Here is a 21,965-nt window from a genome sequence, read left to right as displayed (position 1 = left end):
TGGAGGGAGAGGAGGGAGAGGCACTTGAAGGCACGGCGGTGATAAGGCTCTCCACTGCCCCTCCTCCTCCTCCTCCTCCTCCTCCTCCTCCTCCTCCTCCTCCTCCTCCTCCTCCTCCTCCTTATTATCATCGTCATCATCATCTTTTCCTCTTCCTCTGTGTCCTTTCTGTAGTTTCCCTTCATACTGTGTCCTTGTGTGTGCGGGAAGTGGGTTACGTGGAGGAGATTGCTGGGGAGTGGTGGTTATGATGAGTATGTGGGTAGTGGGTGTGTGGGGTGCCAGGTTGTGGTGTGTGGTGTGGCAGGACTGGCGGTGATGAATGTTGTGGTGATGAGTGAGCGGTGCGGTGAGAGATGAGTGGCAGGTTCCGGCTGGCGGGGGACGCCTAACCTTCCTTTCACTAACTGTGGCGGTCAACAGGGGCTGGCGTCAGGGGAAGCCCGGAGTGGGGCGGGGTGACGTGGCCCTTTTGAGGAGCCCCTGGGGTGTCCACGACCCCCAGGGGAAGATCAGCGACACGCGCCCACGTCCCCCAGCCCACCACGCCCACCATGAACATCGCCAAGCTGCGACACACGCTGATGCGGTCTCGCACGCCCACGGGCGCCGAGATGAAGCAACAGAACAGCCTGGAGGTGCCACCGCAGGTGCGCTCCGCCTCCTTCGACGAGATGCAGCTCAAGCCGGGCCGCCGCGAGTCGTCCTCGTCGTCGTCGTCGCCGGCAGAGCGCCAGTCGTTTCTCCTGCGCGTGCCCTACCTGGGCCCCAAGCGCTCCAAGAGCTTCGACTCTGGCTGCGGCGACGTGGACGACACCGACTCGTCGTCGCGGAAGAAGAGCTCGCGGCCGTCGTCGCTGGACAAGAGCAGCCAGCAGTGCGTGCATTGCATATACGTGGAGGAGCTGACGCGCCGCTTCGGGGGCGAGCCGCGGCGCATCTCGTACAACACCTCGCTCGACATGGTCAGCAGCCTCGACAGCTCGCGGGAGGAGGCCGAAGACGAGGACGACGATTGGGACGACGACGACAGCTCCAACGACGAGTTGCACGAGGTGATATGCGGCATCAAGGTCACGCTGAGCCCGAACTCGCCGTCGTCGGCGTCGCCCACGCAGGAGGAGGCCCCGCTGCCCGCCGCGCCGCCCCGGGTCAAGGCCGCCTCGCCCAAGCTGGAGCGCCAGCCCGCCGTCTTCTGCATGAACACCAGCGCCGAACTCAGCTCGCAGGAAAACAGCTTCGACCTGAGCGACGGCGGCTACAGCCACCACGGCTCCTACCTGTACCTGGGCTCCTCAAGCGAGTACGGCGACGCAGAACACGGAGAGCAGGGCGGGGAGGCGGCGGCGGCGGCGGGGGGATCCGGGGGGAGCGCCCGCGGGAGGGTGTCACTGACGTGTACCTGGAGGTGCCGGCCCGCAGGGACCGCGCTGCCTCGCTCGACATCTCCTTCGCCAGCTTCCCCAAGCCCGAGGAGCTTAGCAAAAGCTCCCCCGCTGGGCTCACCCGATCCTGCTCCCTCGAGCCACCCAAGGCCCTGCGCTCCAAAAGCATCGACATCGAGCTGCCCACAGAGGAGGACGGGGACTACAAGGTGGTGGTGACCTCGCCCAAGTCTGCCAAGTATGTAGCCCTGCCCCGCACCCTGTAGCACGTGTCCGTAGAGTAGCGGTTCCCTCCCCTGCCAGTCCTCGGCCCCAGCGTCCACCACAACGTGAGTATCCGCAGTCACTCCCGGCCCGCCAGCCCCTCCAGCATCATCAGCCCTGAACCCTAAGCCAGACAGATCGGATGCCGGGGCGCCAGGTGAGTGGAGTGTTTGTTGATCTGATTAGGGACGTGGCGAGGCGGGTGCCGGAAGGGGCCAGCCAGGTGAGTAGCGGGATCATCAGGTAATGGGAGGGAACTTGCAGGTAATGGGACGCAGTGAAAAGCTGGAATAGAATGATGACAGAGGCGCCGGTGAGGAGAAGAAAGTAAACAAAGCAGCGACAGAGTAAATATTTCATCTGTGACGCTAAACTTCAGTGCGTGCAGAGAGAGAGAGAGAGAGAGAGAGAGAGAGAGAGAGAGAGAGAGAGAGAGAGAGAGAGAGAGAGAGAGAGAGAGAGAGAGAGATGAGGGTTAGCGGCGGATCAATATGAAGTCATTGCCGAATAAGGAAGGCGGGTCAACAGGTAAGCCACACCTGAGCGCAAATCATGTAGGTGTGTGATTTTGCTCCATTACTGTTTGTTTCATAATTACACCTTCTCCTTTACGGCTAATTAGGCTAATTGCTATAAATTTTATCTCATAATTGCCTATATTTGCATTTTATTCATTTTCCTTTTGCTTTTCGGTGTTTGTCTTGTTATTGTACTTGTGACCTTTATGAATATTTATTCTTGTTTGCCCTCTCTTATATTTTCACTGGAATATTTTTGTGTTGCGTTGGAATGAAGTGGAATTAAATCTTCATTGTGTTTATTTATTTATTTTTTCTTTTGTTGTACTGTTTTCTTTTTTTTTATATATTACCTTTTACATATCAACTTTGTTCACGTATGGTTTTGTTTTGTGTATGAGTACTTTTCATTTCCGTCCATGTATGTATGTATGTATGTATGTATGTATGTTGTAATGGTATCGTTCCTACGTTTCTGTTTGGGACGTGTACGATTTTGTTGTGTTTTGTTTGAACGTAAAACTTTTATTTCATATTATTTTTTCTCCCTATTTTGCATTCCACATTCTTTTTCATTCTGAAGTCACACTTTTTTTCAGACTTTTGTTGCATAAATTATGTTCTTCATTAGCGCTTCCTCTTTACAAAGTACTTGGCTTTGTTTGCTTTTTTTTAATTACCTACTACGCATTTTAATTATGTCTTTCTTTGGAGATTTACGTTTTTTCTTTCTTTTCAGTTTCATTGTTACCCTTTATTTCGTTAATAGAATGTTTTACTTTACGAGTGTCCAATCTTTTTTTTACCTTTGTTGGTGTCATAAGCAGATTTTTCGCTTCGTTTTCTTTGTTACTTCATTGTTATTGTCTAAAGTATGTCTGTGTTTGTGTGTGCTTTTTCTTTTCCTTTTCCTTTTCCTTTTCCTTTTCTACAAGTAGCATTCAATTTTTTACGTCGTTGGTTTCATGTGCATGTTTTCGTCCTCTATGTGTCCGTCCGTTAGCATATTCTTTCTGTGCGGTGTTATTCTTTATTCTTTCCTTCCTATGTGTGTTGTTCTCGAGTTTCGCATATGCGTCTCTCATTCTGCCTCTCTGGAAGAATCTGCTCCAACGCTGCATAATAGATGAGGCTCCTGCTTCTTTGTTACCTGAGCCAGTTCTCTTTTTTGTGTTTACTCTTATTTTCCATTTTTAAAAAAGCAGAGCTACGTGTTTCTCCCGTAAGGGTGTGGTTTGTGCGCGTGCCTCTCGCTTGCTGGTATGAATTCTGGATAGTGATAGTGGTAGTAGTAGTAGTAGTAGTAGTAGTAGTAGTAATAGTAGCAGTAGTAGTAACAGTAGCAGCAGTAGAAGAAATGGTAGTAGTAATAGTGGTAGCAATAATAGTAGTAGCGATGAAAGTTGACCAGCAGTGTCAGTAGCAGTAACAGCAGAAGCACTAACACAAAATCATCACGAGCAGTAGTAGCGGTAGCAGTAGCATTAACAGCAGGCCAGTAGAGAGCAGTATCAGTAGGAATAATACCAGCAGTAGGTCGGCATGGACAGTAGCATCAGTAACTACATCATTAGCAGCAACAACAGCCTGAGTCGCCACTAAGCCCCGCCCTTCGTCCCCTCACAGGAAGGCGATCAACTCGGAGGTCGAGATCCAGTGTGAAAATGGCGAGCGCCGCGTCCTTCGCTCCACCTGCGACTGGAACGAGGGAGCCATCAACGGCGACCACCTGTGGTGCCCCACCTCCGCCTCAGGGGACTTCTGCTACGTCGGCGAGGACTACTGCTGCGTGAGTATCTGACCTTTAAGCCTCGTTCTCTTTATAATAGTATATATTTTTCTTGTTTGTGTATTACCTGAGTGCACAGTTTGCATGAATATTTGACAAGTATGTACATTTCATTCCTCTCTATCGTACATTATAATATAGTTTCCTTTTTTTCTCTACTCGAGGAATGGTTTCATAATGCAGAGAGAATTGTTAAGACAACTTTACGTAAGCAGAAACACATACATTTTACTCATGTTTCTAACATTAAAGATGGTTCCCTTTTTCTTATTTCTAGGAATGATTTCATAATGCAAAGTGAAATGTCAAGACAGATTTACATAAGCGGAAAGGAAGTACTTTTAATATACTGTATATTTATGGCCGGTTGAGAAGCTCGTTTTCTTTTTTACATTGCTGGGGGCGGCTATTCATTTAATGCAAAACTTTTCAAATAAAAATCACAATGACATCTCATATAAACATCCTCGGCATGACTTTCACCTTGCAGCCACGCACCCAAGACAACAGAATTCACAGGTCCGTCATCTACCCCAGCTACTCATAACAATTCACGGGCGCGTTATTCAACCATTTCTATCCATTACCTCAACACACTTCCCGTCAGCCATCACCATAATGCCCCAAAAATCTACATACTAAAAGTTCGCCATAATACCAAGAGGCAGGGGAGGGGGGAATCTACTGTACATCCTATTCATTCTTTATATCTGTTATACTGCGACATTCTTCCTGAAAATATACCCGAGGGAGGAGGTGGAGGGGGTTCTTCTTACTTATTTATCTTCTTTTCATACAGACAGTGAGGACTCGTACAAAAGAGTAGTCAAAGAAAGTAGGTATCTTGATAAAATGTAGCAGGGTTTTTTTTTTTTTTTATATATATATGTAACTGCCCCAATTTATCTCCTCCTCCTCCTCCTCCTCCTCCTCCTCCTCCTCCTCCTCCTGTTTTCTTTCCTGTTTGCTCTCATACGAGTATTTGCTAATCTGAATTTAATTGTTTTCATGTTTGTTTTCATCATAGTGTGCATGTGCGTGTGTGCATGCGTGCGTGTGTGAGCGTGTGAGTGTTTGAGTCTTTGAGAGTGTGTGTGTGTGTGTGTGTGTGTGTGTGTGTGTGTGTGTGTGTGTGTGTGTGTGTGTATCTGCAAGAGGACCCTTAACCCAAGCACCACACACCATCCAAATCCTGCAATATTTCACAGTTAAATCAGACACATTCTCACATCCCCACATTTCAACAGCTGTCGACACGCACGTATTAGACTGAGTAATTGGCGAGGCAGTGGTGGTGATATTGTGGTATAGGGAGGATTAACAGTAAGCCTCCACCACCTTATAACCTCCCACTGCATGAATATATTCTCCTTCTTCCAATGTTTTTTATTTTTATTTTTATTTTTATTTTTATTTTTTTCAGCTGTAAGGGAAGGAAGGTGTGTGTATGTGTGTGTGTGTGTGTGTGTGTATGTATGTCTCCTCCCTCACCTTTCCTTTGAAGTTCTAGTGTGTTATCGGATCATCTCTTGTTTTTATCGCAGGTTCTGTTTTTCTCCCCTTTTTAGCATTCTCTCTCTCTCTCTCTCTCTCTCTCTCTCTCTCTCTCTCTCTCTCTCTCTCTCTCTCTCTCTCTCTCTCTCTCTCTCTCTCTCTCTCTCTCTCTCTCTCTCTCTCTCTCTCTCTGCTATGTGGTTAGGATAGGGAGAGATAGAAAGACAAGCATAAGGAAAGACAGGGATGGATTTACAGACAGACAGGCAGAGAGACAGACCAATAGAGAGAAAGATTGATTGATAAATAGATAAACAAAAAATCTGCATATAAATAGAAAGACAGAGATGATGGATAGGTAGATAGATAAAGTGATAGACAATTATTTTTTTTTTTCTTCGTAAGCAGGTGCAAACGAAGCTTCTCAAATATTAGCGAATCGCGGCGTGTCAAGGAAAATTAGCCTCATTATCTCGCACAGAAATTTGTCTTTTATAACGAGTAACAGAAGCGTCGCCTCAGTTTTTTTTTTTTTTTTTTTTTTTTTCCCCTCCCTCCCTCGGTCTCGTAAAAATTTTCCAGTCTTAAACTTTAATCTACGGGTCTGCGCATTTCCTTTCACTAGAGAAGAGATAGGAGTGAATTTTTACGACCCCCCACCCTCTCTCTTTTTTTTTTTTTATGTGTGTGTGTGTGGTGTGTTGTGCGGTCTATCTCTGGCTAACACACACACACACACACACACACACACACACACACACACACACACACACACACACACACACACACACACACACACACACACACACACACACACACACACACACACACATACACACACACACACTTACGTAAACCAGGGCTCATAACAATCCATTTTGATGAGTTTCCTTCCTTATTACTACTGCCATAATTCCTCTTAAGTGTTCGCCACCCACACCTGCCCTAATGTACCAGGTAGGAGAGAGAGAGAGAGAGAGAGAGAGAGAGAGAGAGAGAGAGAGAGAGAGAGAGAGAGAGAGAGAGAGAGAGAGAGCAATCCCCAAAACACACCTGTACATTTTCTTTTCCCTTTCAAGTTCTAAGGAAAAAAAAATAGAGGAAGGAAGTCAGGTAATTTCGAGAACCAGGGACACCTTAGAGAAAAGTGGAGGAAAATACTGTTAGTCTTCAAGGAAACCCATTTGTTGAGGTCGTGTGTGCCTAGAAGTGCATACCTTGTTCCCCTTATGCGTGAGATTGTACCAGCACCACGACGACCATCACTCTTCGCGCCCTCCTTCGCTTGCACTAATGCCTCCATCACTCTTACTTGCAGTCACCATCTCTACTAACTCGAAAACAGGAGGAATAGAAGGTGGAGAAGGAAAAAGAGGAGGAGGAAAAGGAATGTTACTTTTCACGCCTGTTTTTTGTCTCTGCTAGTATCTCCATCTTTTCTTGCACAGTCTTCACAATTTCCTGATAGCAGTAGTTGTGGTTGCAGTAGTAGTGGTATCAGTAGCAGTAATGGAAGAGGGAGTAATTGGAATAAGAGGAGTAGAAGTAATATTAGTCCACTTGCTGGTAAATTTGACCAATCATCTCCAGTAATATCAAAGCAAACTCAAGGGTAAAAATTCTCCCGTCCCAGTGACTTTTGGTAATTTTGGCTTCCTCTCAGTAACCTGCAAAATATTCCCACTTAGCGGCAAAATACGACTGAATGTTTTCGCTAGGCACTTCTACTACGTATATATATTTGTTATGGAAATTTCATGCATATCAGAACGGAACTTTGAGAGGATAAGTAGTCCTGCTCTCCACCTACTACTTAAAGCTTCCATCTCCCACTCCTCTTCCTCCTCCTCCTCCTCCTCCTCCTTACTTTTCCTTCCATTTATTCGACTCTGCTTCCACGTTATGGCGCCCGTATTTCCTCCTCCCCCTTTACCCTCCTTCTCCTCCCCTTCCTCCTCCTCCTCCTCCTCCTCCTCCTGTATCTTGATCCACCCAGCTGGAGCATATAATATTTTCCTTTCCTTGTCCACACTTTTCCCTTACGTTTCTTTTAAGGAGAATATTGTTTTTGCCTTTAGTCCTCCTCACTTTCCTGGATTTTGTTGTCCTCTCTTATTTTTGCCTTAACGCCATGCAGTATTTCCTAAACCTCCTCCTCCTCCTCTTCTTCCTCCTTCTCTTCCTCCTCTTCGTCCTCCTCCTCTTACTTTCGTTGCCTGTCCACCGCACTCTTTCACAAATTCACTTTTCTTAGTCGCTACTTTCTCAACCATTCTTCTCCTTCAGCACAACAAACATGGTGAAGAATAGAAACCTTTCCTCCTCCTCCTCCTCCTCCTCCTCCTCGTCTTCGTTTTCGTCTTCCTCCTCCTCCTCGGGTTATTTTTTTCTTTTTTTCTTTTCCTTTTCAGTTTCCAATGTATCTCCTTTAATTTCTCTTTGCGTGTCTGCCTGTCTGCCTGTTTAATCTCTCTCTCTCTCTCTCTCTCTCTCTCTCTCTCTCTCTCTCTCTCTCTCTCTCTCTCTCTCTCTCTCTCTCTCTCTCTCTCTCTCTCTCTCTCTCTCTCTCTCTCTCTATGGACATTCAATCTTCATCATTGCATTCTCTCTACTACGCCCTCCTCCTCCTCCTCCTCCTCCTCCTCCTCCTCCTCCTCCTCCTCCTCCTCCTCCTCCTCCTCCTCCTCCTCCTCTTCCTCCTCTGTCTTCTCCACCTTCTCTTCCACTTCCTCGTGCATTTAAAGTTTTCCTCTTTACGTTTCCTAGTTATTCTCTCATCTATTACTAACCTTCATTACTAAGCACTTCCTCCTCTTCCTCTTGTGTGTGTGTGTGTGTGTGTGTGTGTGTGTGTGTGTGTGTGTGTGTGTGTGTGTGTGTGTGTGTGTGTGCGTGCGTGCGTGTCCAAGAAGCCATTATTCTTCCCCTCATTGCTTTAATATCACTCCATTTAAACCCTTTCATCCACCTTTCCCCACGTACCTTCCCTTCCACCTCCTCCTCCTCCTCCTCCTCCTCCTCCTCCTCCTCCTCCTCCTCCTCCTCCTCCTCCTCCTCCTCCTCCTCCAGCAACCTTCTTCACTGCTTTCTTGTCTATCTCTCCACTATTCCTTTCCACCTTCCTTCATCCAGTTCACTCCACAGCTGCTCCTAACTACTACTCAGTCACCTTTGTCTTATCCACTTCTCTATTATCCACCCCCATCCACTCCATTCCACTCACCACCGCCTCGTCCAATGCTGTCCTTGACCCACCTCTCCACATGTCTCCACTCCACGTCACTCCTCTTCTCACTATTCCACAGCAAACATCACTTCGTCTACTGCCTTCCTTGGTCTTTTACTCCACATGTTGTCTCAGTAAACGCCATCTCCTCCTCCCACTCCACCTACTCCACTCACTCACCCACCTGCGCCCCCTCACCTGGTGAAATGCACGCGCGTGTGATAAGGTGATGGCGTTGCTTTATTGAACCGGTTCAGATTTAAAGCCGAGGTGGAGGTTGCCATGACAACGGCGAGGGAGGGAGGAGGGAGGGAGAAGGTGCACGCCGTGTGTGTGTGTGTGTGTGTGTGTGTGGAGGGAGAAAATACTTTTCTTTCATCAATTAAGGCTAAAGAGGAAAGTTCTTAGAAGAGATTCTTAAAGACAAAAACAATAACAACAATGAAATCATGACGGTAATGAAAATGATGGTAATGATGATAATTTGAAGAAGAAATGGAGAGGAGTCATTTTGTTACCAGTAGTAGTAGTAGTAGTAGTAGTAGTAGTAGTAGTAGTAGTAGTAGTAGTAGTGAATGCTGTTATCCTTCTTCTCGCAGTTAAGGTTAGGTTAGGTCAGGTTAGGTCAGGTTAGGTTATCGAAACAGAAACACAAGTGGAAGTTTTCATTGCTTCCATAAAACTATACAAGTAAATAGTTAGTGAAACATGGAAGGACGCAGCCGTAGACTTTGACCACAATGTTTATCTGCCACAGCCACACCTTTCCTCCACCCACCCACCCACCTGCCCCCATCCTGTCCCGCCCACCCGTCCCTTTCCCACCCCCACCTTCCCCATCCCTCCTTGACCTCCCTCTCTTCCGTCACACCTGTAGAGCGGCGCGACAGCTGTGTGTCCCTGCGAGAAAGACATGATTGCTTTATGTTATGGACTCTCTCTCTCTCTCTCTCTCTCTCTCTCTCTCTCTCTCTCTCTCTCTCTCTCTCTCTCTCTCTCTCTCTCTCATCATTCACTTTCTTCATATTTCCCATTCCTCTCCTTTTTTTCTCTTTCTATTCCTCCTTTATCTTTTTTTTAATATCTCCCAACTTCCAACCCTCCTCCCACTCTTCCCTCTCTCTTTTCCGCCATTCTTCCTTCCCCCCATCCACCTCTCCCTCGCTCTCTTTCTCTCCCTCTCCCTCTCTCGGCCTCACCTTCCTACCTTCCCTACCTGGCTGCTGTTAAAGTTGCCTGTCCCACATGCACCTTTTACTCACTAAGCAGCGATATATAAACACACGGAGAGAAGTGGAGAGGGAGTGGAGAGAGGGAGAGGGGATGAGGGGGAGAGGAAATGAGGTCACTGTCAATTAGTTAAATATATTCTATCGTTGTTTCTTCTCTTGGTTTATTATGGTTTTGTTATTTTCTTTTCTTTTCTTTTTTTTTATTTATTTATTTAATTTTTTTTCACCTCTCGCCTTCCCTTGTGTCTTGTGTTTCTTACGACATGGATCAACTTGCCTCGTTCGTGGGAAACCGGATTTTTGTTTTCCTTTTCTTTTTTTCTAATTTTGGTATTTTTGCTTGTGTTTTTATCTCTCTCTCTCTCTCTCTCTCTCTCTCTCTCTCTCTCTCTCTCTCTCTCTCTCTCTCTCTCTCTCTCTCTCTCTCTCTCTCTCTCTCTCTGCGTCTTTGTCATGTTCTTTTAACCTCGTCCGTATTTTCACATCTTTATTCTCTCTCTCTCTCTCTCTCTCTCTCTCTCTCTCTCTCTCTCTCTCTCTCTCTCTCTCTCTCTCTCTCTCTCTCTCTCTCTCTCTCTCTCTCTCTCTCGCTCTTTACAACAGCATTAAGTCACGAGTTTTTATTTCCTGCTTGGACCTTCTATTTCACAACACAAATTGTGCCTCCACTTAAGTTGTGAGAAGGGAGAAAATGCTTGGAGGAAAATATTTAGTAATGTTCTCGCGAGGTCGCTTGTATTTTTGAGTCAGTTCATCACGAATTAATAAACCAACATGTCGCTCCCAGCCGAGAATACCTGGTCTTATTTTTAACTTTTTTTTTTTTATATGAACTTTGCACTTTATTTATGCACTTTTATTTATTTTTTTGCGCTTTATTATTATTATTATTATTATTATTATTATTATTATTATTATTATTATTATTATTATTATTATTATTACCATTTTCTCATCAGGTAAAAGTCAAAGGAACGAAAAAGCAACAACACCTTTTCTCTTCTCACTTTTCAACCATTTTTCAGTGTAATCTATTCTTTTTTCTTTTTTTTTCTTTTTTCTCTTTTTCGTCATGATACACAAAGAGATTCCATTGATCTTGAGTCCTTTAGGTGAAATTACTCCTCCAGCTCCTCCCTTTAGCGTCACCTTTAGCGGGAGGAGGAGGAGGAGGAGGAGGAGGAGAAGGAGGAGGATTAATGAAAGAGGAAGGAGAACATTGCCTTGGGAGAGAGAGAGAGAGAGAGAGAGAGAGAGAGAGAGAGAGAGAGAGAGAGAGAGAGAGAGAGAGAGAGAGAGAGAGAAAGCTTGATATCATGTTGACTTTCACCTTTAGAAAACACACACACACACACACACACACACACACACACACACACACACACACACACACACACACACACACACACACACCTGGTTGGCTGGTAATTATTTCAGTAAAGGTTTATGAGAGTTTACCTTCAGTCTCACACTACTCTCTACCTCTCCTCTCATTTCCTCCTTTACTCCTTTCTTTCCTTCACATCCTTCCTTTGTATCCAGTTTCGTTTTACATCAATTTTTTTTTCCTTTTTTGTTTTTCCCTTTCCAAATTATTGACTTTTCATCTCTTTATTTATATGCTTCTTATTTGTTATCTGTTTCTCTTTCCTTCTTTGATCTTTTTTCAATTTTTTTATTTCATCCATATTTTCGTTTCCTTTTCTTCCTTTTTTTCTATTTTTCACACTTTTTTGTTCTCTTTCTCCGTTCCTTGATCTCCACTCTGTCTACACTTCTATTCCCCGTTCCCTTCTCCTTCCCTTTCTTGCCCCTTCCTCCACTTTCTCCCTCCATCCTTGTTCCATTCTCTCATCATCATTCTCCTCACATTTTCTCTTCCCCTTCTCATCTCATCTTCCTCCATCACTCATTCCTTGTCTTCATCCTTTTTTCCTCTGTTTCTACCTCTTCTCCTTCCATTTATTTATTTCTCTCCCTTCCATCCCTTCACAAATACTCGTAATCTCTCCTTCCTTCTCTCCCTCGCTCTTAAACCATATAATTGCCTGGCAGTTTGAGAAAAGGAGTTGAAATACAAGTCCTTTAGGATCTGATAGTCAGGTGTGGTGCTTCCCCAAAGGATTAAAGGACTAAGGAGCCTCTCTGATCCTTTACTTATAAGCGAGAGAGTAATTTTATGGGAATAAGTAGGTTCAGGAAATATTGGTGTTTCTGGTAGTTAGAGATAGTTGGAGGGGAAGACAGTAAGACAGACAGACAGAGAGAGAGAGAGAGAGAGAGAGAGAGAGAGAGAGAGAGAGAGAGAGAGAGAGAGAGATTACCTGCGTGAGAAATTGACTTCTTGACATATCACCTTCCTCCTCCTCCTCCTCCTCTTCCTCCTCCTCCTCCTCCTCCTCCTCCTCCTCCTCCTCCTCCTCCTCCTCCTCCTCCTCCTCCTCCTCCTATTCGCTTTCATCTTCTGTCTCCTTTTCCCCCGTTCTATTTATCGTTATCATTATCATCATTATCATCATCATCATCACTACTTTCTCCGTCTTCTAATTAACCTTCCTCCTCCCCTCCTCCTTACATCATCATCATCACCACCACCATCACCACCATCACCATCATCCTACACTCTCTTTTCCAACACCTCTTTCATCTCCTTATCTTCCTACACATTCTCTTTCTTTTCTTCATCTCCCCTCATTCCCTCTCCTGTATTCTTCCTCATTCTCCAACACTTTTCTTCTTCCATTGCTGCTAATTCACCTCCTCACTCCCTCCATATGGCAAGCGAGAGACGTGGAAGAACATGAGAACATAAGAAAATAAGGGAAGCTGCAAGAAGCCATTATTCCTACTTGTGGTAGTCCCTATATGAAACTTATCTTCGCATTTGTACCTATCACCTTCATGTATATATTTGTCTGATCTTCCTTTAAAGCTCCCTAATGAAGTTAAGTCTGTATTTTGAAATGTTTCGGTGTCTGGTCTACAAAGGTCAAGGTCATAAAAGAAACTGAGGAAAAGTCTCTGTTTTGCTGCTCCCTGGAAAAGTTGAGCATAGAAAGAGTCCCTTCTTTTAACAGGCTCTATTGGAAGGTATTGGAGTTTTCAAGGGTGCTTTCATGATTCCAGTGATAGTGTAACAATGACTGCATACCGTCAGGGAACAAACTCATCATACTTGTGGCCTTTGAGAACACACACACACACACACACACACACACACACACACACACACACACACACACACACACACACACACACACACACACACACACACACACACACACACACACACACACACACACACACACTAATTATTTCACTAAAGGTATGGTAGATTTCAGCTCAGAATACAGCTCTCTCTCTCTCTCTCTCTCTCTCTCTCTCTCTCTCTCTCTCTCTCTCTCTCTCTCTCTCTCTCTCTCTCTCTCTCTCTCTCTCTCTCTCTCTCTCTCTCTCTCTCTCTCTCTCTCTCTCTCTCTCTCTCTCTCTCTCTCTCTCTCTCTCTCTCTCCTACCCCTAAGAACATGGACATTAGTCTGAGCCAGCGCAGGAGGAGAAGGAAAAGGAAGAGAAGAAGAAGAAGAAGGAGGAGCAAGAGGAGAGTTATTATATATCTGAGTTGCGTTGTGGCGTCATTTACGTGTCGGGTTACGGTGGCGTGACCTGGTTAAGTGCACCGCTTTGTGACCCGGATGTAGTGTGTTTTTATTGCTGAAAAATTAAATGTTTTATCCCCAAGTGCTGTTTTGTCTGCCCGCATGCCTGCCTCTGTGTGTGTGTGTGTGTGTGTGTGTGTGTGTGTGTGTGTGGGTGTGGGTGCTATAATGTTTTCCATGCCAGAATTGGGTCAGTCTTTTTATTAATTCTTTATTTATATTTTATCGTTCTATTCGTAATAATAATGATGCAGTGGAATATTTAACAATGGAGATAATGAGAGAGAGAGAGAGAGAGAGAGAGAGAGAGAGAGAGAGAGAGAGAGAGAGAGAGAGACCCACATCAATCTCTATCACAACTAACCAAACACACACACACACACACACACACACACACACACACACACACACACACACACACACACACACACACACACACACACACACACACACACACACACACACACACTTAACAAACCACCATAAATCACACCCTAGTCCTCTTCACATCTTGGTTTTTCCGCAGCAAGTAGAAACAAACTAGCAACAAACATTTAGCCTTCCCCTTGTCCCGTTTTCTTAATAACAACCTCCAGCCTAAGGGATACAATTACATTACGTCACTGCTTCCTTTCCTTCTTCATCCCTTCCTCTATTTATCACCACAGCACAAATCCACGTCTGAGGCACTAAATCTTTGAAACAATTCTTCCCTCATGTCTCTTCGTTTAGGTTCCCTCGTGTGGCTTTCCCTTTTTCTTTCGCCCGACGCTAAGATTTTCCCGGGGCGATGATAAGGATGGTGTGTGCTTGTAATTTGCAGGGAATCTCGCCCCTCCATCCCTTGTGAAGTTTTCCGCTGTAAGGTCTTAGGGAGTAAGCAGTACTATATCACAGCTGTCGATAAGGGAGTGAGCGTGGGTGGTGGGGAGAGAGAGAGAGAGAGAGAGAGAGAGAGAGAGAGAGAGAGAGAGAGAGAGAGAGAGAGGGGAGGGGGGTAGTTGAGGAATAAGGGGAAACTTGTGAATGAAAAGGAAGAGGGTTAAGGAGAATAAAGGGAAAAATAAAGACATTTAATTTTGCCGTCAGATACTTTGCCGTACAGAGAGAGAGAGAGAGAGAGAGAGAGAGAGTCAGATAACTACCTCACCCCACCTTTACACATTTCACAACTAACACTTAACTTGACTGATGAGAGAAAGCAATGTGCCGTATCATATTTTAGTCTCCCTCAGTCCACTTTCAACCTCCATTATTAGATTAGGTTATTAAATACCTCAACACCGACCCTTTACTCCATCACACGTATAGAAACACCTTTATATAATCCTTTGCTATACCACCTGTTACGAAACTTACTATTATTGTGACTGTCAACATTATTATTATTATTATTACTAGGGTTCGCCAAGTGTCGTTTATCTCCGTTTATATTTTTGGTGCCGTTGAAAAGCCATCAGCGTGACGTCACCGAGTCCCCTGACGTCACCAGAAGCGCGGCTCGTGATTGGCCCAAAGGAGGTTATATTTTTACAGACAGTTCACCTCTAAAATATTGGCGCGGGAATAACACTGCTATTTATAGATGTTCACGTAAAGGGAGTGGCTAATTTTAGACTGGTAGTAGTAGTAGTAGTAGTAGTTTTTGTTGTTCTTGTGGTAGAAATTGTAGCGTTTGTGATGCAAGTAGGTGTAAGATTAGATTAGGTTGTAGTAGTAGTAGTAGTAGTAGTAGTAGTAGTAGTAGGAAACAGGTAGGGGAGTGAGAAAGCACCTGCCCAGAAACACCAATTAGAAAGACCCACCTGTTGCCTCGATCGCTCTCACCTCTCCCTCTCTCTCCCTCTCCCTCTCCCTCTCCCTCTCTCTTCTTCCTGCCATCCCTTTACCAGTCGCTTCCTCTCTCTAGCTTCACACTTTCGCCTGCTAATGAATGTTGCTAATCTATTTCTTTTTTTTTTTCACCCTCTCTTCCTTTTCTTATTCTTGCTCTTTAATCTTACTTTCTCTCTCTCTCTCTCTCTCTCTCTCTCTCTCTCTCTCTCTCTCTCTCTCTCTCTCTCTCTCTCTCTCTCTCTCTCTCTCTCTCTCTCTCTCTCTCCGACTTCCAATCTTCTTTCCTCCTCTTCGCCGTCTTGTTGTCTTCTTAAGTCTTACCCTCAAGAAATTCCTGTGCACTGATTGGTCCAGATTTAGTCCTTCCTTCCCATTGGCTGTCGCTTCTCGTGGTTCCGTGTAAAGAAAGGAGCAGAAAATAAAATAAAAGGAAGGAGACAAAAGCAAAGCGTAGGTAGGTAGAAGAAAAAGGAATTCGAATTTTTATATTTGCGAAGGTACGAAAAGAGAAGGAAAAAAATAAAAAAGGAAAAATAAGAGGATATTTTTTTAACTACCTCAATTATAAAGATTAAAACCTGCTCCAAAAAATAATAAATAATAAAAGTAATAAAGTGAAGGGAAAGTAAAAAAAAAAAAGAAAGGGCGGAAAAAGTATAAAAATTAGGAATTTTGGAAGATTAAAGAAACAGGAAATGAAATGAAGGAGTGGAGATGACGAAAACGATAAGCGAAGATGGATGAAAGGGGCAAAAAGTAAGAACAGAATAAAGGGAAGATATTAGGAGCAAATGGTAAAGATATAACGAAGTATTTATGTCTGAAAACACGCTCTGAAGAGTAAAAGATAGACATTAGGATGCAAATATACACCAATACATCTCTGGGAAGCGAGGGAGAGGAGGAGGAAATACGTAGTCACAGACGTGGAGGAGGAAACGAAAAATAAGAGAAATAAGACCAGGAAATTGAGGTTAAGGATGAGAGTAGGAATAGGATGGAGGAAGAAAGGGAGGAAACAGAAACGAAATGTATATACGAATAAGTATTGTAGATGAGAAAGAGGTTAAAGGGGAGAAAAGGAGGAAGAGAAGGGATACAAAGGAATACAAAGGAAGTCCAAACACCAACAGTCATTGCTACCCTTACTAGACTGGACAACTATTCTACTCTGTCAGTGGGAGAGACAGGATAGTACAGAAGGAAAGGAGGGTGAAAGAAAGGTATAAATTAATAAAATAAAGTTAGTAGCAGCTGCCTCACTTGATAGAGAGCAGGAAATTGAGGTTAAGGATGAAAGTAGGAGTAGGATGGAGGAAGAAATGGAGGAAACATATGAACGAAATGTATATACGAATAAGTAATGTAGATGAGAAAGAGGGTGTATGGAAGAGAAGGGATACAAAGGAACACAAAGGAATTACACTTATGAAATTTTTGATGAAGAAAACGTAACCTTGGTCTGTATGGTCCGTCTTATATTCACTAAGGCTTGTTAATATTGATCTTGTCATTAGGTTGATAACTTTGCTATACAGACTAAGAATAATGATGACAGCAGCAATAATGATAATGATACAACTGTAAAGGATCGTGATAATAACAGGGGCTCTATAATTTATGTCTAGCTATAATTAGGCACAAGAATAGGCCTACGTATCCTGATTACCCAGTGTATTAGGCCTAAGGAAGAGAATTGGAAAAAAATTAAGTTTCCTGTATCTAACCATTTCCTCAAACTACAAACCATATTTCCTCTCCCCCTCTTTCCCTACTTCCTTTATTTCACCTGTTTCCTTCACTCAGTTTTGCGCTTTCATGAATCCTTATTGAACATCAAGATTGGCTAACACTCTCCCTCGCCGGATTCAGATATCTGGGGGACAAAATTCCTGATCTGCCGCAGCATTCCGAAGTGCTGATGAAAATAGTTTGAAAAGTTGAAACTCTCTGATTTGCGAACACGGCATCGGAGCGGGAAGAATTCTGGAACCTCCCGCTGTTGTAACTCTGGCGGGGAGATCTCTTCAGGGTGACGGGAGGGATAGACAGGGATGGTGACAGGAGACAGTGACGCTAAGGTGACAGGAATGATAAACGGGGACAGTGAACGTGACGGTAAGGTGAAAGTGGTGTTGAGGTGAATGATAGATGGCAAAGTGGCTGAGAAGGTGACGGTGAGGTGACGGGAGGGAGAGATAGAGATGGTGACGGAATGACAGGAATGATAGATGAAGACATTGAACGTAACAGTAAAGTGAAAATATAAAGAAATAAAGCCTTAATGAACAGTTAAACATAATATATAACAAATCACTAAATAAAAAAATCTTAAATACACAGAAACAAAACCTTAATAAAACAGTAGAACTTAATATATGCATCCTTGTATAATATATGTACCTGTATAAATATGGGAAGAGCGCCGCAGGTCACAGGTGAGGCAAGCCAGGTAAGGTGAGGTAGATGGAGAAGGCTTCCGCTCCCCCTTGTCAACAGAGGCTCCTCCCTTCTACTAATGAGGTTACCTTCATCTTCCTTCATCCCTTCGTTATCCACCATGTAGGGACTCTTAGCCTTCTTTCCTTCCTTTTCTTTTCCATGATTATGACTTTTCTTTTTTTCTTTTCTTATTTTTTGTTGTTTTTCGACCTTGTATTTTCTTTCGTTTTTTTTTCGTTTTGCTTTTTTTCTGTTCACTATTTTTTGTACGTTTTTTTTTCGTTGTTTTTTTCTCTTCATTGTTTTTTTTTTTTTTTTTGTCAAATTGTCATATTTTCTCAGTTTTCTCTTTCTCTTTTCTGTATCCTTAATATTTTATTTCTTTATTTTTCACTGCGTTTATTCCGCACGCTTTATTTTATTTATTTATTATTTATTTATCTTTTTTTATTTTTTTCGTCCTTGTGTCTCATACTTTTCCTTTCCATTCCTATTTTCTACACTTTTTTTCTCTCTTATTCCCTTCTTTATTACGTGGCATTTTCTAGTAATTAGTCCTTTAATGTGATAATTCATCCTTTTTTTTTCTTTTTTACCCATTCTCTTTTTCATTCTTTTTATTTCCCCATTTTCTTTCGCTGTTTCTCCTTTCCCTCCTTCATCGCCTTCACTTCTCCTCTGCTCCTTGTCAAATATTTCCTATCCTTACTCTCACTTTCTTCCTTCTTCCTGCATCAACATCACTCTCACCCCAATTTCTCTTTATTCCACTTTTCATGTATTGCTTTAAAAAAAAATTTTCTCCCTATAAAATTTTCACTTTTTAAATTTCTCCAACCTTTTCTAGCTATTTGATATTTTTGGCTGTTATTGTTACTTCTTTCATTCTTTTCCTTCATCTTTTTCTCTTTCCTTCTCTTCTCTTCATTCGATATTCTCAAGTTTTATTCTTCTTATTCTGTTCTTCATGATATTTTTTTTCTTTCTCCCCCTCTTCCTTTTGCTTCTCTTCCGACTCCTCTTCTTCCTCCTCCGGGTCTTCTTTCTCCTCCTCCTTCTCCTTCTCCTCCTCAAGTATCACCTCTGGCCCCAAGAGAGAGAGAGAGAGAGAGAGAGAGAGAGAGAGAGAGAGAGAGAGAGAGAGAGAGAGAGAGAATATTCCCACTCAGTAAGCTTTCATTAAATTCCTAAATTCATTACCGCCTTTCCAGAGTCGAATTTATTATTATTATTATTATTATTATTATTATTATTATTATTATTATTATTATTATTATTATTATTATTGCTATTATTATTATTATTATTATTATTATTATTATTATTATTATTATTATTATTATTATTATTATTTCTGGCATTTTTTGTTTATAATTTTTATCATTTTTACTCTGCTTTCTCTTTTATCTATTTTTTCCCTCTTCTTCGCCTTTATTATTTTCAAGCGTCCATTTATTTTTCGTTATTTCGCTATTCCCTTCCGTATTCCCTTCCATTCTCCCCTTCCTTTATTCCTTTTATCTTTTTCCCCTTATTCTCTCTCTCTCTCTCTCTCTCTCTCTCTCTCTCTCTCTCTCTCTCTCTCTCTCTCTCTCTCTCTCTCTCTCTCTCTCTCTCTCTCTCTCTCTCTCTCTCTCAAAATACACATCTGTATTTTATTACGTAAATTTTATCTTTGCATTAATATTTTCTATTATCATTACGTCTATTAAATTCGTGTGTGTGTGTGTGTGTGTGTGTGTATGTATGATATATCTAGTAGACATTCCTGCCAATTAGCTTTCTTGTTAAATGTTGGAGAAGGGAGAGGAAGGGAGAGGGGAGCAAAAGGTCAGCAAGAGTGGAGGGAACATGAGAGGGGAGAGGAAGAGAAAGAAGGGGAGATGGGGATTACTTTTGGCACGATTGACTCAAGTTGAAAGGCCACGTGATAGGAAATCTATTCTCTCTCTCTCTCTCTCTCTCTCTCTCTCTCTCTCTCTCTCTCTCTCTCTCTCTCTCTCTCTCTCTCTCTCTCTCTCTCTCTCTCTCTCTCTTCATTTTCTATTCTTTCCTTTTCTGCTCATATAATTCCCCTCTTCCTACATTTCTCTTTCATGTTGCTCTCTTTCCTCCTCCTCCTCCTCCTCCTCCTCCTCCTCCTCCTCCTCCTCCTCCTCCTCCTCCTCCTCCTCCTCCTACTCCTCCTCCTACTCCTCCTCATTCTCATCTTCATCCTCCTCCTCTTCCGTATATTATTCAGTCTTCTTCTTTTTATCTTCCCACGTTGTGTAAGAGGAACTTATTAAATGAGAGAGAGAGAGAGAGAGAGAGAGAGAGAGAGAGAGAGAGAGAGAGAGAGAGAGAGAGAGAGAGAGAGAGAGAGAGACTATCCTCGTCTTCCTCAACAAACAGTTAATACAAACTACTTGAAAGCGAGTCACTTTAGTATAAACTATGTAACGTGTGTGTGTGTTTGTGTGTGTGTGAGTGGTGACCTTCATCCATCTTTTCCTACCGTCCTTCCATCCCTCCATTTACTCCCTTCCTCTGTATCATCCATCTCACTTTTTCTTCCCATCCATCCTTCTTTTCTTTCTCGCTCTTCTCCTTTTCTTTACATCCTTCATCGTTTTATTCTTTCCTCGCCCCACAACCTCGTATTTCTCTTCCCCTTTTTCATTTTCTCCTACTTCCCTTACGTTCCCCTTCTACTTTGTCCTTACCTTTCATCTTTTTTTTTCTCACTTTTCGACCTTGGACATTTTCTCTTTTCTCTCTCTCTCTCTCTTTCTCTCTATAACTCATTTTCTCCTACCTTTCTTACCCTTCCCTCGTACCTTGTCTTTATCTTTCATCGTTTTTCCCCTTTCCTCACCTTTCGACCTTGAACAATCTCTCTCGTTCTCTTTTTCTCCCTCCAGAAGTCATTTCCTCCTCTTTCTCCCTGCATAACTCATTTCCTCCTCCCTTTCTTTCTTTTCACCAGCAATCCTGCCTCTTTACCTACTCATGATCCGTGTCTCCCTCTCTTCCTTTCCTTTCTCTGCCTTTCCTTCCCTTCCCTTCCCTCGCAGCTTCAGAAGTCATATCTCATCACCACGCCTGGGAGGTCTGACCCAATCATACGGTTCACGAGGTTAAGTAGCTTTTCGTCCAGCGCCAAGAAGCATCAGAAACCCTTGTCAGTCTGTCTGCCTTGGGTGTTTCTTGTGTCCCGGCCCCCTGCCCCGCTGAGACAAGATGAGAGGGAAGACATTAATAATTTCTCGTACCTCTCTCTCTCTCTCTCTCTCTCTCTCTCTCTCTCTCTCTCTCTCTCTCTCTCTCTCTCTCTCTCTCTCTCTCTCTCTCGCTCTCGCTGTCCGTCTTGTATCTCGTTTTCTGTGTTCTTGTTATTTTACTGGCTGTTGTTGTTTGTGTTTGTGTTTTTTTTTTCTTTTCTTTCATGGTTGATGTATTATTTTCTCCTCTTGTTTTTGTGTTTGTTTGTTTGTCGTTTCTTAGTTTATTGTCTGCGTTCTTTTTCTTTTGCCCTCTCCTGTGTCCTGGTTTTCGCTCTAATTCTCGTCTCCTTTCGTATTAATTTCATTCTCTCTTTTTTTTTCTCTCTCTTTCTCTGTCATCATTACTGTCTTCGTTCTTATTACAGGTGTCATTTTTTGTACCATTTCTTTAGAGTTTTTCGTCTTTTTTTCATTATTTTTTCATTATCATCTTTTTCTTCTCTCGTCGTTGCTTTTCTATCATCATTATTATTCTATGCATGCTTTTTCTAATTTCCTGGATCATTATTACAGTCATTTATTTCATCATCTCCTTACGATTCCTGTTATTCTGCATTTTTTTTTATTATTTTTACTGTTGTTCTCGAGCTTTCAAGGGTTTCAGGGGGTTCAGAATGCATATGTATCTCAGCATCCCTTGTATTCCCTGCGTGAGGTAAAAGGGCATACAAAAGGCAAGGCCACAGGGCTGAAACACCTCCCACGGGAACTTCATCCCTTAGAAGACTGGAAGGAAGGAGAGAACGGTTATATTTTCTTATCCAACCTTGTTTTTTTGTTTTTTTTTTCTCGTTTGTGGGGATGGGCGTCTTTCTAGGAAACGGAAGGGCAAGGCAAACTGTAGAGAGATACTACTA

General features: G+C 43.1%; 1 protein-coding gene across 1 annotated transcript in view; it reads left to right on the top strand.

Annotated features, from left to right (window-relative positions):
• The first annotated feature begins 446 nt into the window (after positions 1-446).
• LOC135115904 (diacylglycerol kinase zeta-like) overlaps positions 447-21,965 on the top strand; it is a 96,503-nt gene continuing 74,984 nt past the window's right edge. The window contains 3 exon segments of the mRNA XM_064033019.1: positions 447-1,377; positions 1,380-1,623; positions 3,794-3,956. Of these exon segments, the coding sequence (XP_063889089.1) occupies positions 555-1,377; positions 1,380-1,623; positions 3,794-3,956 (1,230 nt within the window). The 5' untranslated portion in view covers positions 447-554.

This window comes from Scylla paramamosain, chromosome 30, assembly GCF_035594125.1.
Source record: "Scylla paramamosain isolate STU-SP2022 chromosome 30, ASM3559412v1, whole genome shotgun sequence".
Lineage (NCBI taxonomy): Eukaryota > Metazoa > Arthropoda > Malacostraca > Decapoda > Portunidae > Scylla > Scylla paramamosain.
This window is presented reverse-complemented; position numbering and strand designations above follow the sequence as displayed.